The following is a 17,662-nucleotide window of genomic DNA, read 5'->3' as shown; positions in this document are numbered from 1 at the left end:
AATTAGTCTTCTTATGTCTGTAATACATCTCTCTTCCCTCAAGCGACGTTTATTGTAATTTTAGTCAAAACTGAAATACAGCAAATCATAAAAAATATATAAGTAATACAACCTTGAAATGTCCTAATTATTACTTTTCCATTTGAATTCAGCCACACGTGTGAATAAGTTTAATACCCCTTTTTTAGCAGTATTTAGAAACAATAGGCAATAATTCATAGAAAGAAAAATTTGATTAAAAGAAATAAACAGTTTGTCCAATTAACCCCTCCCTGCTACCACTAGAGCTAATCATAGTTTTATTAGGTTACCAACTAAACAGTCTGCCAACACCATAATCTGCACACATACAGGATTTGATGCTAATGGTAAAACAATTAAGTAATGGAAAGATTGTCAATAGCATATGGAAAAACAATATAGAAAAGCTGCCATCATATTAACTCTACATATTATTCTTTGTTGGAACACATTCATCAAAAAGGCCATTCATCTCCAGGAAAACAACTCCTTCAAAACAAAAGCAATAATTTTTGGCCCTACAATAACCATCTCTGGCAAAAACATCTACTGATAGTTGATTTACAGTCATTTTTCATGAGATTTTTTATTTAAACTTTCTAGATAAGATTTTCTGATCAATATGTTTTTTTTCCTCTAGTGCTGATTGGAGTCATTTAACATTTGGTAATTACAGGTACAGGATCTGGGTCTTTTCAAATAGAGCTTTTATAGATCCGCTTTTATATTCTGCTGTCGCGTGTGACTCAGGCTATTAAAAATCTGCTGCAATGTTCTGATAACACAACACCTGGAGGAAACACAATCTTTCTTTTTTTATTTTCATCAGAACTGCTGCTGGACCATAGTTTGCAGTTCATCATATAATAAAAAAGGCCCTTCATGTCATGGAAAATCCATTTTGATACAGTTACCAATTAACCAATAAATGATCGACGAGATTAGATAACCTTAGATTAACTAATTAATCTGTATTATGTTTACTTCAACTTTCTTTTTTAAAAGTTTTTATCCTATTTCTGTGTATTTTGTCTGCTCATTGGGACGGAATAATTTCCCCGCAAGGGTCAGTAAAGTTTTCTTGATCTTAAATATTTCAAATAACAAGATATGCAAGAAATGCTGAATTAAGTTTTTTTTATATATAACTACATCTGTGTGTTACCATAAGTGGCTGATGTGTAGGTAGTCCTCATATGTGGGGAGTTGTCCCATATTGTCTCTGAAAGTTGTTGTATGTTTAATTTTGCCAAAAAACAAAACAAACAAAACAAAAAGTATTCTGACTTCTTTACTTGTTTAATTTGGAACAATTATATTTGTGAGTGAGGCTTGAGTTAAAATTTGTATTACATTTTTAGCCGTTACATAGCATGGATGTGTATAAGGTTATGAACACATAAAACTCATCATCTGAACCAACCAGTGATCTTTTCAAAATTTCAGGCATGCCAGATTTATTTGCACAAATTAAAATTAAAAAGAGTTTTTGTATTTATTATTATGATCACTGTTTTTTTCTTCAAAGGCATCAGTTTAGGGATCTTAAATGACTTACATTATGTTGGGTAGTAGTTGTCAGATTTTTCTCTAAGTTTTCTTTGTTTTTGTTTGGTGGTTTTCACCTTCCTAGACGCAAAAAAAATTAAAGCAATAAAAAGCACTCAAATTTAATATACTCCTTTTTTTATTTTATTTTTTTTACCAGTATAGGAATTATTATCCGCTTAGCTTTTGATCTTTGAGTTATGAGCACCACAGCAAAATCTTTTATGGTTTAGCTGTTGAGTATACAGACAGACAATACCCTTAGTCTGCGTAATCCTCCACATTTGATCAAGAAAAGTTGGATTATGTCATTACACTTGCATGGCCTGCACCATGTTAACTGCTGCAGAAGCCCCAGCCACCGCAACGCCTATAAATCCGATCAGAGACGAGCCAATGAAACTGAACCGTATTGCACGTTGGTTGGACCAAAGTTGCTTAGATTTGAAAAATAATGGATGAAGCTGAGTTTCAGGCTAAAACCTGTGCATGTGAGGGTTATAATCCCAACTTTAATCTAGATTAAATCCACATCTGGCATGTCTCTATGTTTCCCTACAGCCTCTTTGTCCTCTCAGGAAAAAATAAAATACTTTAGATCAATGTGAAGACGGGACCAGGACCAAACTGAGCAGGAAAGGACTGGTCAGTCAAAGACTGGAACTTATTTCTAGTGCAGTACACGGCACAGATACCTTTCATTGACCCTTAGAATTGTGAAGAAAGTTGCATCTTTGCAGCATTAGTTAACCTGGTACACAGAAACCAGTGGATGATGTAAGAAGAGGATTTTGACTGAAGTCACTGAGTGCTTATCTGAGTGTCTGGCTGCAACAGATGTTTCGGGTCGTCTTCTCTTTCAGCTGCAGGAATTTGATTGTGCATCCACGGTGAGCCAAGAAGATTAGAGCGTCGTACCCTGAAAAACCAAAAAAAAATTCCAAACCAGAAAATGGATTTCTCCCACATTACAAGGAGAGCTTTTATTGGAGCATTAAAGTACATTTCATGGTTCTTAGCGCTCACTCTCACTCACTCACCCACCCTCATGGTCTTAAACAAATACTTCCTTTTCATCTCCATCCCTTTATTCCCTAATTATAAAATTACAGTAGGGATCATCCTGCAGTACAGGGCTGTGAAAATCTACTTACCCCCTTACAGACATTTTTGCTTTTCCATTTTCAACACTCTTACTGGTTTCAGAGCTTGAAACAAATTTGGATATATCAAGAAGAGCAAATCTTTCAAAAGGGGATTTCATTTTTTATCAAAAAGGGCGTGATTACTGTCAGACCTGTAGAATCATGGCATCTATTAAATAGAACTTGTTTGACAACATGAAGTAGGCAAGAAAACAACACAGAGAACAATTGCTCATAGATGGAGAAAACATCTGTAAAGAGCACTCCCAGTAGCGACCAGCAAATAAAAATTACTCCAGGACAAACCTTTAAGGTCAAAGGTCAGGATTCAACGGGAAGGAAAAACAGGCAGGGTAAAACATAGCCGCATGGAAGAGCAGAGAGGTAATGCACACATTTATGAAAAACACTTTGATGACCTTAAAGTTTTTGGGAAAGTATTTTTTTGGACTAAGCAGACAAAGTCAGGCCTTTGTGGAGAGTGTGTATCCAGGTAGTTCTACACCATTGTGTATGCAGAAGTGTAAAAATACCACATTATTAATAAAAAAAAGAACATCAACATATGAACCAATCATGATGCTTGACCATATTCACCTGGAGTCAAACATTGTGGTGGTGGGCTTATGATCTGGGACTATTTATATGGTCCCAGTCAGTCTGTGACCTTAAGGTGACCTTGGTTTCTACACCAAAACAAAGTACCTGAAGCACAATAGCCCTGCCTCTGAATTGCTAGCCCTGTTCCAAACCTCACTAAAGACACATGCTTTAAAGCAGTTATTGGGGGGGGGGGGGGGGGGGGGGGGGGGGACTTAAGCTAGTAATGATTTTTTAAAGCAGTTGATAAGAACTTGTGCCCAATTACAATTTATCCATAGATAAAAGTTTTTCTTTTTAAATGCAAAATACTTTACTACTGTACTGTATATGCTGTACAGTTTTGCTCTAACGTTTAGTTTGAGATAGTTGTTCTCCCAGCAAATGACATGTTTTATAGTCTGTATAATCCAATTTAGAATTACTAAATGAGTTGATTTTTTTATTTTTAAACAATGAATTACAATCAATGTGATGATTTGTTTTAGCCTATATCTAAACATATAGGCCAGGGGGGTCTGAATATCTTTACGCACTTAAAAAAAAAACTGTTATTCTGTTTTTAACTCAGGTTCTCTTTGATACTGAACGTTTATTTTTCAGATTTTTAGATTTCAAGTTTGACAAAACAGCAAAAACAGAACAAATCTGTCAGGGGGTAAACATCTTCTCACAGCAGTTCAAGTAAGAGTCACAGTAGAACCATCACTTATTCATCGGGTCATAGTTTTAAAAATGTGAGAACGATGGATATACATTACATATGGGTTACAATGCATTGATTAATTCTTTTCAGAACATGGCTTGAAGCTTTTCATATATAAACTAGGAGGTGCATTTATTTGCATTCATGGCAGAAAGGTTAAGTATGTTTTAGATCATACTTTAGGCAACATATTGAATAGAAATGAAAATAGAACAAAGGTTGCAGTCAGTCTTAAGCATTTTCACAGTGGAAGGAGAAGCGACTTTGGATTTAATATTTCAAGTTTATGGAAGCAGCCTGTTTCTAATATTGCTGCAGATGCCTTCTAGTCAGAAACAGAGAACCATTTAGGTTAAAGGGTGCTTAGTCCTCCAGCTTATCTTCATTTTCCTTGTCTATGCATTGAAAAGAAAAACAAAATACAAAAAAAGATTTTTTTGTATCCAAAATAATGCAGTTGCCATTAATGGGCAGTTAGGCTTTTGGGGTATTAGTTCCTTAGTAGTACTCATATTCTAAGCGGCACAAAGATTAGTGAACTTGTTTTAATGAAAGTTCAGCACCCAGCATGAATCTTTAAAAAGCTGCTGCTGGAAGACTGTGGTTATTAGTTCCTGTAGTTTCACCACCATTACCGAGCAGAGCCAGAGACTCCACTGACTGATTCTTATTTTCCTCCTGATGTTCTGATTGAGGTGATTCCTCCTTCTTGTCTTCACCTCCTACCTCCTGCACGCCTGTGGCAGCAGCAGCTGCAGCAGCGGCTTCACACTCCTCCTTAAACAAACGGTCATGCTCCATCTTGAGCTCCTGGTAGGAGCGGGAGAACATATGGAAGATGGAGGTAGCTGGAAAAGCCATAATAAGAATCCCGCTCAGGATGCTGCTCAGCGCAACAACCTGCCCTGGAATGGACCTCGGCACCATGTCACCGTAACCTACGGTTGTCATGGAAATGATCGCCCACCAGTAAGAGGCGGGAATGCTGCTGAAATCATGGGTGCCTGTAAGCTCACTTTCCGCAAGGTGGACGAGAGGAGAGAAAAGGGTGACAGCTACGCAGAGGAAAAGAAGAAGGAGGCCAAACTCCCGGGTGCTGCGCCTGACCGTCAGCCCCAGCACCTGTAAGCCGAGGGAGTGGCGAGCTAGCCGCATCACGTACAGAATCCTCAGCGCCCGCAGGATCCTCAGCACCAGACCCAGTTTGTCCAAGTAGCCCTTACCTCCACCAGGCCTCTCATGCTCAGAGCTCTGATCCTCTTCCGTCACCACAAGTGAAACATAGTAGGGCAGGATGGCCATGGCATCGATGATATTGAGCGGCCCTCGGAGAAAATCGAGCTTGCTGGGGGCCTGAATGAAGCGTAGGATGAACTCCAGGGAGAACCAGGCCACACACACCGTCTCTATGATGAACATGTTGTAGCATTTGGAGGAACACTCACCCTGAGGTATGAAAAAAGAAATGCATTCAGAAGAAGGGGGGCAGGGAGATTGAAGATGAAAGGAGTGGAGAATTGACAGAGAAGAAGACAGATGGGGAGGGAAACACATGAAGATGGAGGGGGGAGATAAAATCCTGAGGTCAGATAATCATCCGCACTAATCATTAATAAATCATGAGCTAGTCACTCGGTATGCTAGAGCTACTACCTCTGCACTGATAGATAACACACTGACAAAATCCATCATTTATTTAATTGAGAAGACTTCAAAGATTAATGCAACAGTGTGTTAAAGCTGCGGCAAAACCCAATCAAACTCACCCTCTAAGTGTAATCAAGGAAAAGCAATGAAATAATAATGAAAGATATTTTAAGCCTTAGGATGTCTCTGCAACATCTGGTTTGAATCATCACACCACCAGAAGCCAATGGGAATACATGATGCCAACGCATTTAGCAGAAAATGCTTCAGGCACATCATCGATACCATGCTGCTGACTTTCTTTCCTTTTTTTCTTTTTTTGCAGTGTTTTCCTACAGCATCTATCCTGCACAAATCCAGATGCTGTGAAACTGAAAAAACTGAGACTTATGTACCATGGGACAGATGCCTAAGACAGAAAGGAGGCTGATGACATCACTCACACTGTAATTAGTTAGGTTATTTACTATACGACTACTTAGGGGATCTCACAAAGCAGTGAGATTTCAATCCCAAAACAGCCTTTACAGTGATGGGAACATTAATTTTAATGTTAATGTTAAGACAGACAAATTTATTTGTCATTTTTTTTACACAAGTTTAAAACAATTTAGTTTTGAACAGCTCTCTGGACAATTTCATCTTTTTGTAAAGGTAAAACAAAATATATATATATATATATATAAACAGTAATATAAACATATGACTTCAAATTTACAGTTCTAGCATTTTCATAATTTTTTTTATAATGATAAAATATAATAAATATAATAAAATTCAATAAAATAACCCATTTTACAAAATAATCAGCAGTCTAATGGCAGTCTAATAGTAACAAATTTCTTCTGTTCTTTATTATAGAACAATCACAGTAACTAGTTTCTCGGCAATGTTACTATGCAGTTGTACTGTATTAATAATTTAAAATACTTGTGATTTTTAAACGACTTCCCTTTTACTTAAATTCAAACCCAACTGGATTCAATTAATAAATTCAAAAAGTATAATATTACTTGAGTTATTAATAAATTAAACTAATTAATATCTGAAAACACTGTATACCAAGCTATAGAATTTTAGCCTGCACTGAAACAAACTAAACTGAAAAAACAAAACAAAAACAACATTTCAAGCCATATAGCAGGAATAATATTGTATTTGAATGAATATCGAACAGGTCATGCTATGCCAGAAAGCACCAGCTAGACTGTACTTCCAGTTATTTTGCTTTACAAAGTAATCAATAACAGCATAACAGAGATTCTTCACCACATATAACACCATAAGTGATGCTAGTATATAACATTGAAGAACCAATCTTCATGTGGCACTGTGATAATGAGAAGTGCATCAAAAATAGCAGTCCCACCCAATTTTATTTTTATGCTTAAAGTCAACTTCTTTTTGAAAACTACTGTTACCCCACAATCTTTAACTGTAATATAAACTCCTGAGGACATAATGACGCAAGGTGCAGACCAAGCACAACGTGCACCTGTAGCTTGTTGTTTATCTTCTGTTACTGTTGGTGCAGTTATGAATATCTTGCACAGAAGATGGGTTTTCCCATCATTTCCTGCAGTGTATCATTCAATATATTGGTAAAGCAAGGCAGGCAGTTCTAAGTCAGTGTTGAGGGTGAGACCATGTCTAACTCTTTTTTTAACCAACATAAATACAGCTTATATAGATAGTTTATATCAGTGGCAAGACAATTTAATGTGCTGTAGATGAGAAAAATAAGGACACTGAGGACACTGCAGTGGCTAAGAGGTGACAACATCAATTAAACAGAATAATAATTAATAATTGAAATAAGATGATTGTGTTAAAATGTTAAAAGATTACTAAAAATGAGAAAATTAAACTTAATTAATAATTAGATAGGACAGTCAAAGGCCATCCTAAGTACATAAGTTAGCAATAAGGTAAACTTTTTCTTCCCAAACATGATGAAAAAAATCACAAATCATCATAAATACATATTCAGTCAAGCTGATAAATGCCATAACCGCCACTTAAAATGTGTAAACATTTCTAGGTATACACATCTTAATTCTTACTAGTATAATTTTGTTTTTGTAACTTTCTGAAATTATGTTTCTGCTGCAAAAACGCAATAAAAAATATATTATTACAGTTAGTTTAGGAGTGGGATTTTGTTCAGGAAGAATCTTATTTTAGTGAAGAGGGAGGAGAGAGCTTTGAATAAATGTAAAAATGGTCTGCCATAGCCGGCTACATATAAACTTAGGCGATAACTTGAGCAACAATATTCTTCTTCGCCATCTTCGTCTCCTTTGAATCTGAGCTTCTTTAAACCTGCTTCGTCAAACGGACCCCTGCTCCCCACCAAGCATGTTCTTGCGAGTTTGATAAAAGAAAAGAAAAATCTTTCTACATGATTTTATTGTTGTTATTTATCTTTTTTTTTTTAAAGAAGATTTAATTTCTTTATTCATGTCTTCTCCTTGCTTTTTCTTCTTGATTGCACACAAGTCACTGTACACAATCTACATTTGTCTTTTGGCACTGTGCCTCAGTTTCTTCTCAACACGCTCCCTCTCTATCCCTTATTATGCAGTATTTCCACCTTATTTCCACCTTCTCATCACTCATTCTGTTTCCTCTTCCAATGCCCTCTCCGGACATCCCCCTACCCCCCTTAATCCTTCATTGTCTCCCGCTGCTCTCTTTCCGCATTAAATCCATCACACCTTCAGTGAACAAATCTTTCCACACAGTTGATTCATGCAGGTACATGCATCCTTCACACACTCCTGTTTACACTCATCCCTTCTGTCCTTTCTGCCTCATCCATGGATCATCACTGCAATGTCACTCTGAGGCAATTGCTTTATTCCTGCAGAGCAACGCATAGCTGGTTAAAACACAAGTTGACATTAGTGTGAGCTTTCATTCTTCAACAATTTTATCAGGTTACATATAATCTAAAAACAATTTAGGGTTTAAAATTGCACGTCCTTAGGATTTACCCATTTGTACTGACATTTGGTGAGGGATCTTTGCATTTAGTGCATGCAAGATAGCATTGTCTTCACTTCTGTCCATTTGTACTTTGCTATTGTATTGAATCTATTGGATAAATTTGTAACAGAAAAATTCATCTTAGATTTTGGTACAGATTAACATTATTGCATCACTCAGTAGCTGCAGATCAGAACATCCATGATGTTATGTGGAAGCTCCTGGCCAGTCTCCACTGACCTCAGACCATTCTCTGTAAACCTGAGAGACAGTTGCGTGTGAAAAAAATCCCAGCAGATTCTGAAATATTTAGACCAGTCTGTCTGTCTTTCTGGCACCAACAACAATGTTAAGCTCAGATACAGCTAAATCCCATTTCTTCCACATTCGACTCTCCTGCTAGAATTTCGTCATGATATTTTTGCAGCATCTTAATACCAAGAGGCATTTGGTTACTTTATAATGATGGCTGATTGAATATTTTAACAAACAATTGAAGAAGACAATTTAAGTAAGACTTCCCATTTTAATATTTAATTTATATAAAGGGTTTTTAAATTTAGAATTAAGAAATAATTACTTGTGGGTTGCATTAAAAATTTATCACATTGAGTGATCAGAATAATTCGGATTAACTAGAACAAACTATTGGAAAAAGCAGACATATATCAATATTTTAAATTTTAAATTATTTCTGTAGTAAAATGGAATCAGTACTGTGGTCAGTTTTCCTGCCTTTCCCGCCTACTTAACCTGCCTAGAGATTGAAAAAGGGACCCATAATGGTGATCTCTGAGCCCCTTTGATTTCTCCAGAGGACCAAATTTGTCTCTTAACCAAAGGGAGGTTAGAAAACAAGATGAGAGATTCAGTGGTTTAAAAGTCTTCCTCCCAAGAGTCATTGCTTCAATAAATCATACCATAATATTAACCTTTACACCTCTTCTCCTCAATCTTACCTGAATTGCTCATGTTTTCCCCTCTTCTCAGACTCCTGCCAGGCTGTTCTATATTAATCTTTGAGACGTTCCCTCCCTGTGGTATATATGTTAGGCCTGCCACGTTTCCACCACTCATTTATTTCCATCCTCAGATCTTTATGTTCTCCCCTTCTGCTGACATTAGGTACCATAAGAGCGTCCTGACCCTTACTGACCTGCAGAATAACGCCATTTGTTACAGCTGGAAGAATTTCCCCTCTGACTTTCCCCTTTTTGAGAAGCGGCACACAATGCCTTCCCAGAAAACGAACACCATTACGACCTTAACTCCTCCACACAACCATCAGAGGACATATAGTCAGTGATATCACAGCTTCCTAAGATGGGGTTTCATATTATAGTTTGCATTACAGTCTCTCAATGTCAACTAGAACAAAGACAACAGGGGGTGAGGTTGGGAGGGTTGGGTAATTGAGAAGGACGTGAGGTTTACACATGGTAAGCTGATGTAATCATTACATTTTTTTACTTTAATGGCAGAGTTTTCATTTAAATCTATTAATGCATATTATGTAAAGATAACTTGCAAATGTGAAATATGAAAAACATTTTTCATATTTCACAGTGAGAAAACCTTGACCTCAAACTTTTCAAGAATTTTAAAGAATTTCTGAGCTTTTCTCCATGCAAAGATAATAAATCAACCAAGCGTCCTTGGTTTATTAAACTGCTTCCATTTAAATGAAATGATGTACCAAGAGAAAACACATACATATCCACAGCTGATGAGGGACCAGGTGTAAGTAAATGAATATGTGGTTTAAATGAACAGAGAATTATCAGGAAAAAATAGATCCTAATAGCTGGGAAAAGGATCAGATGAGTCCAATCGACAGAATGAGGGTGAGACTAATACAGGTTGCAAGAACAGATAATCGTTTTGCTTTACCCAAGAAAACAAAATGATCAACAGCTTGCAGCTTGTTCTTGACACATAATGTGAGCATGTTTTTCCTTTGGTATGTTCAACACTAAGGCCTCATTAAGGGGGACCTACAGTATGAGGACTAACCAGGAGCTGTGCATGTCAGTTTCAATGAAGCATGAAACATCTTGTTCAGAGAGAGCCCTTTCTTATTTGAGAACAATAAGGCTTTCTGTTTTTGTGTATTAAGTCCTGCACCAACGCAGATGTATGAAAGCAAAGCAACTACAAATAAAAACCATAAAAAAGATTAATACCAAAAACTCCTCAAGGACTCAAAAAAAGAAGATAGGGAAAAAACACAACTCTGGACAAAAGAACTAAAGCCAAAATCGCTGTTCTTCTACATTAGAGTTGTATGTTTTTTGAGGTCACTACATTACTGAACAAAAGAGCTGATGGTTATAAAGACAAAGGTTTTCATATGATAATATAGGTTGTAAAACAGCGAACCGATTCATACTTTAACTAAATTATATTACATAAAACTTAAACGAGTGAATAAACAAATGAATGTAAAAACATGTCTGAAAGCATAAAGAAAAGCATATTTTATACCAGACTGTCTTTATGTCAGTTATATAATCACATTTGTTTGTGTTTTTATGTAAACGATTCTACAGAATGACTTCCCTGTCATAATTTGTTTGCAGCCATTAAATGCTTTTCCTATATACACTGCTAAGAAAAATAAAGGGAACACTCACATAACACATCCTAGATCTGAATGAATTAAATATTCTTACTGAATATTGCTTTTTAAATGATAACCATTTATTTAACCTTATAACTGACTCTAGATTTTGTTCTTGGATTCCATTGGCCATAATGATTCTGCATCGATGCTGAATAAAGAAGCTGGAAGTGGAAAAAAGAACAAAAGAAGTGATAAAATGTTGCCCATGAAAGGGTTTTTTTGTTCTTGCAGCAGACCTTGAATAATCTTTTCAGCTTTCCCCCATGCTGCAAATGAATGCCCTCAGATTAAAGGAAAGAGTGAAAGGGGGTTAGATAGATGACAAGGACAACTAAGGGGAAAAGACAGTGAGAAAGAATAGGAAGGTTTTTTTTTCTTTGTGTCGACATAAGTCACCAATATTCTCTACTCATGGGTTATTCAATAGCAAGGATCAAGTGACAACTTCTGCTGTTTCAATGGTCTCTAGTTACCTGATTTCTGCAAGCATGACAAAGTACAGCAAGTGTCAACGTGTGTGGTTCTTTGCTGATAAAACAACACCAATTCATAACGTTTTTTGAACTAACATTAACCCTAAAGCAATGGTTCCCAACCCTGGTCCCCAGGGAACCCTGCCCTGATGTTTTAGAAATGTCTCTGTTCCAGCAAACCTGATTAAAATTAGGACTCCTCTGCAATCAAGTGCTGTATCAAATAGAGATGTAATGAGGTAATAAAGAATTTTAGATTCCGAAAAAAAACAAAGAGATTAGACTGAGGAGCTAAGAGATGCAAACAAGTGAGGAAGAAAGTCAGTAAAAGGTAACATAGTGAATAACAACAGTGGTGACAAGGTTATTCCCTTTAGGTCTCAATTATTTATTTGTTGAGGTACAAAGTATAGGCTGCACAGTGGGGTATTTGGTAACAGTGTTGTCTTGCAATACAATCTTATTGGGTTTGAATCCCAAAGTGTTTCTGCTTGAAAGCAGCATGTTGTCTTCAAGCATGGTATGGAGGGGCAGGGACACTATGAGATAAAAAAAAAAAGAGAAATTACATTTAGGTGATACCTTTCCACAGGTAACAGAGGTTTGCATTAAGACCTGGTAACTATGGACTTATTACTTGTTTGGGTTGTTTTTGCATATTTTTAAGTGGACATTGGTTCTGAAATCCTCTCTGCTGGACAGGTTCAGTCTTTGACATCAACATACTAACCTTTGATATAAATGCTTTATTAGCATTATTTTATGGTAGAACATAAACAGTACCTATCCCTATACATACCTATACATATATAGGCACACACTCCAATATCAGATATAAGGGAGTTTTTAATCTTCATCAGTCTACGGTCTAAGAGTGTGTCCATTGTTGTTAATTCTGTGGGTTGTTTTTCTCTGTGGTAGACTTGATGACCTGTCTAGTGTGTGCTCAGCTTTTGACCATAAGTGTTGGAGGTAGACACCAGCCCACCCATAACCCTGTGAAGGGAAGTGGGTATAGACAATGCATGAAAGATGCAAACACACCCAGGCATAAACTCTATGATATTTTCGATCATTGTACTCAACATCTCAGACTGTACAACAAAACAGCAGGGTTGAACAGTTCACAGCTCACAATGTATGTTTCCTAAACTGTACGGACTTATGTTCTGATGCGATCTAACTGCTCACACTGCATATCCAAAAACCACACGTCGACCTCGTCAATCAGGAAGAAGAACTCTGCTTTTCTCTGCTCTTCAGCTTTGCTTCAACGGCAGGATTTATCTACTAACACCTCATGAAGGCCGACTTAATTTCAAACTTGTTTGATTTTTTTTTCCAACCTTACGATTCCTTATCAGAGTTGGTCATGAGGGAGAGGCTAATCGCCCCTCGTGCCCCCTGTATACTACACGACACAGGATGCATGATGAGGCTGAAACTCAGCCGGATCCAAAAAATTCTTCACACGACCGAAGAATCGGCCAAAAAAGGGCAAAAACTCGTACAGTGTATGCCCAGCTTAAGATGTATAAATAAGATATTTACATATAGTCTTTTTATTAAATCATTTCTGTAGTTGTCATTGTTACCACAGGGAAAAATAGTTGTGATAAGAATAGTAATTTATTCTGGAATAGAATAAACTTAAACCAAGGTTGCTTGCAAATATTTCAGCCCAATAATTTGGTTATTGCTATTTGACTTTTTATTTGTACTAAAAATAAATCCTACATCTGTTGTGTACACCTATGAATCCACTTGGGATAACAGGGAAAACATGCATATAACAAAGCTGTGGAACTAAGTTTTGTTTGAATTCAAATTGTTAAACTTTCATAAAAATAAAAATAACCTTCAATGTTATTATGAGACTACAACAAACTTTTGTTAAGAAATAGGCTCAGAATGTGCATATAGGACACAGACAAAGTTAAAAGGCCTAATAAAAAGATTAAAAAAAAAGACACCCATAAAAATATAAAGAAACCCTTAAAAAATGTCAACATATTAAACCACCCTCAGCAAATGTTGCAAGCTCAGTGACACCTGCTGCTGTTTATAAGACCTCAGTAGCAGAACAGCTGTTATAATTTGGTTTAAATGAGAGATGTGTGTCTGCAGCAGCTCTCTTACCGCTTCTCAACATCAGTTTATTGCTTTCATTTGTGGTTCTGCTGGTTCAGAACTCAACTTGTGTATTTTCCCACCAGTCCACCAGCTGTCCCGTCCTGTCTACCTGTAACAGGTCAATCCAGCGGGAAGAAATAGAGCCACTATTTGTCCCCCCCTAATTCTTTGTTAGACCTACAGTATATTAATATTAGTGATCCCCACCACTAGTAGTGAAGAAGCCTCTTGGATGAGAGGCGAAACGTCATGTCCAGTTTCCTACACTGAACTTTTTCAAGCCTGACCATGACCTGGATGAGTGAGAATCTTCTGTAACAGCACATTTGAAACATTAAGTGAAACGTGTTTATCAAAAAATTGGTCTCTGAGCATCTTAACAGACCTGCTTACAGTCCCATTGGTTTCTCAAAAGACTCTGTGATAATCAGGCATTTGTTAGTCTGTTTATTCTGTCCTGTGACTCATAAGGTATTGCTAAAGAACGACCAGTCACTTAAAAGTTGACTTAGAAGACAATCCATAGAAACAAAACAAACCCACAAATCTGCAGGTAGAACATGCAAACTGCACAAAAACAGAAAATGTCAGCAAACAAAAAGGTTCAATGTCTTAGGTTATCTATTCAAATGAAAGGGTAAATTGTTTTAGATATAAAGTAAAACACAAGTAAAGATGTGGGAAAAAAATTTATTTGGTGATTTATCACAATTTTCGGCTGCCCGATATAATATCGATCTTTCAGTTCCAAGTGTAAATTTTAAAATAACTATAAATTTTTACCTAAAGCATTGAGGGAAATAACTAAATGATAAACATCTTCTGATCAACATTTACAACACTTGCTTTTTTTATCTATACATTTAATTTTGATACCTAAGAATAATATCGCAATATATAATAATACTACAATATCGAGATGATATTGTATTGTGTACCAAGTATCGTTACACGTATCATATCACAAAACGCATGCAAATACTCACCCCTAATCACAACAGTAAAAATAATAAGAATTAAAGTGGAAGATATAATTTGAATTATTACTATTTGTAGATTATGCTGCACTTGACGAAAAATATGCACTCACTGATAAGTATCTCAGGCAAACCTTGTTCATTTTTGTTTGGAGTCTGTCTGTCCTACCTTCAGAACTCTCTTATGACCTGCTCAACATACATTCAATAAGGTGTCAGACATATTCCACCATAGTTTTCATAAAAGCCATTGAAATTAAGGATTATTTGACCGGGCAACATTTCTGCAACTTTTTCATTTCTAGCCTCAGTTTCCTGTGCTTAGCTCAAAAATGTGGTAGTCGGTGTAGTCCTTTGCTGCTGTAGCCCATCTGCTTCGATGGTTCCGGTGTTATAAGTCCAGACATAGTGTTCTACAGACCTTTGTTCAAGTTGTCGGTTATTAGACCACCTGTTGCCCTTTTGTAGCATGTTGAACTAGTCAACACATTCTCTCCTCGTCTCACCGACATTTTCCTCCTCACAACTTGTTTTAGATGATTCCTTGTAAATCTGAAAACTAATTTCGCCACCCTCTGAAAACCCATCCATGCCCAGTTTGGACCAACTTAATTTAACTGTGCCGAGCTTGGTTCCTTACGACCATTTACACATCACTCTAGCACAGTTCCTCACCTCCTAATGACAATCTACAGTTCTACTGCTCTCTAGAGTTAAACAAGCAAATCAACATTGCGGCGCCTATAACATTCAGGAAGTTTGGTTATAATTGTGATATTTCATTGTTAGTGGAGAGTCAGACGAAGAAGGCAGCCTTTGTTGAATTTAACCAACAGAGTCGGCTTTTAGGAAGTGGATACGACAAACGATTGTTTAATCAAGGCTTACAGACACGGTAAACAATGATAGACGTTGAGGTTCATCACACTGCTAAGCAGAATCATCACTGGAAATCGCGTGGCACGATAGGAAAGCTAGTATTTTTATAAATGTCTGAAATTTCATGATTACGGAAGCTGACTGTAAGGAGATGACGTGGTCTGTTCATGCGCTCTTTGTTATCTGAGAACTGAGCCAGAACTGAACCGTGCCAGCTCTACTGATGATCTAGTATCAGTTTAGCACGGTTTGGTTGGGTCTTGCACAGTCCGGTTCAGTTGTTCCTGCCATTTACATTCAACAGTTATCTCGGTTACCATGTTCGGACCGATGTCGGCACAGTTTCAAAAGGGTAGTGTAAATGGGGCTTAAGAGATGTATGTGTTTTAAAAATCAAAAAAATAAGAAGATCCATATATAGTCAGACAAGGCCTTCTGATACCAATTACCAGGACAAGGTCACTCAAACCCTTTTTCTTCATAATTCTGGTGCACAGTTTAAACTTTAAAAAGTGGTCTTTACCCCCTATAACTGATTAAAACTACTCCAACTATGTGGCTAAGTAGCTATTTAATAAATACAAAATTATCATCAGATCTGATTCAAAATTGTCCAAAAATATGTTAACTGGTGAAACGTCATTGCTTTGCGCAGTTCAGTCACATCCAAACAAGGACAGGATAAACGTTTCATTTTTTGCTACTATCTCAGTAATCCCACTCGGGAGCCACGCAGCACATCAGATGAGGGGAACATAGCTCTCATAGATAGCCTATAAAAGGCATGGAATCTGCTTGGCACTGAGACAGATGTACACCCACACACAGAAACCCTGAGAAAACAAATCTGAATGCTGATTGATGGCATAGAAGAATTCTGTTTTAAGCTATGTCATTTAATTTAAATCTTAGTATTTGTGGATGTGTTAGCAGTCTGGCAGCTGTAGGATGTGGTATTAAATAGTTAACAGGGAGTAGTTTCTATAACAGAAAAAAATAATGCTTAAATGTACCCTTCCTCTTCGCTGTTTATTCCACAACACCCAAAGGGCCTTTTAAAGCTAACCCAGCCACATCATGCCTAAATGTGAGCATAAGTGTTTCTGAAATAGGAAATACACATACCCAGGTATTCAGGAATTTGTCTATTGCCCTCCTTTTTGCACCATCTGCTGTTTTTTCTTCCCTTATATTCCTGGAACAAAGCCTTTCAGCAGCCAGCCTGAAACCCAAAAAACTGTAGAGAATATCTTGACATTTAAACCTTATTGTGCTCCATTGTCTGATTAAATGAAGCAGAATTATATAGAGGAAACAGAAGGTTTTTATACAGTACACCTATTGTAAAACTGTGAGAGCAGTTTTATGATTGATGGTGGTGTTTTGTCTCCAGTGTTTACCCTGTGATTAAGAATATGGCATTAGCACAAATTAAAAAAATGGAGGACTCTGTTACGCCTTTGCACACTTTGTCAGAATATGAGACTAAGGTGTGAATGTAAATCACCCCACACAGAGCAATGTTAACACAATATATGCATGCTCCCTCTGTCGGCTCTGCTGATCTGAGCTGCAGGGGACATTCATTCATGCTGCCAAGTCCAGGCAGTCCAAAGATAGGGTAACAAATCATATCGCCCCCTCAGAGACAGTAATTTTTAAAAATTGCTTTGTTGATGCACATAATAGAATCCTACACAGTTCAGGAGCTGGAGATATGGGTGCATAACCAGACAGTCTGTTGAAATTTTATTAGAATCAGTACTTTCATCTTTATCAATGGATTCACTGTAAAGCTGGACACCGTAGCCGAGTTTGATCCTAGCTTCAAGCAGTTGGAAAATACAACAAGAAGCCTTTATAGTGAGGTCAAAAATATGATTCAAATAGTGTAATTGTACATTTCTATATAAAAAAAAAAA

The 17,662-nt window shown here is 36.9% G+C and overlaps 1 protein-coding gene across 1 annotated transcript in view; it reads right to left on the bottom strand.

The window, feature by feature from the left end:
• Nucleotides 1-3,931: 3,931 nt before the first annotated feature.
• Nucleotides 3,932-17,662, bottom strand: part of kcng4a (potassium voltage-gated channel, subfamily G, member 4a) — a 30,203-nt gene continuing 16,472 nt past the window's right edge. The window contains exon 4 of the mRNA XM_038294015.1: nucleotides 3,932-5,466. Within this exon, the coding sequence (XP_038149943.1) occupies nucleotides 4,597-5,466 (870 nt within the window). The 3' untranslated portion in view covers nucleotides 3,932-4,596. The remainder of the gene's footprint in view (nucleotides 5,467-17,662) is intronic.

The sequence above is a fragment of the Cyprinodon tularosa genome, unplaced genomic scaffold, assembly GCF_016077235.1.
Source record: "Cyprinodon tularosa strain WSP-4 unplaced genomic scaffold, ASM1607723v1 ctg332, whole genome shotgun sequence".
NCBI lineage: Eukaryota > Metazoa > Chordata > Actinopteri > Cyprinodontiformes > Cyprinodontidae > Cyprinodon > Cyprinodon tularosa.
Note: the sequence above shows the minus strand (reverse complement) of the source record. Positions and strands in the feature narration are given on the sequence as shown.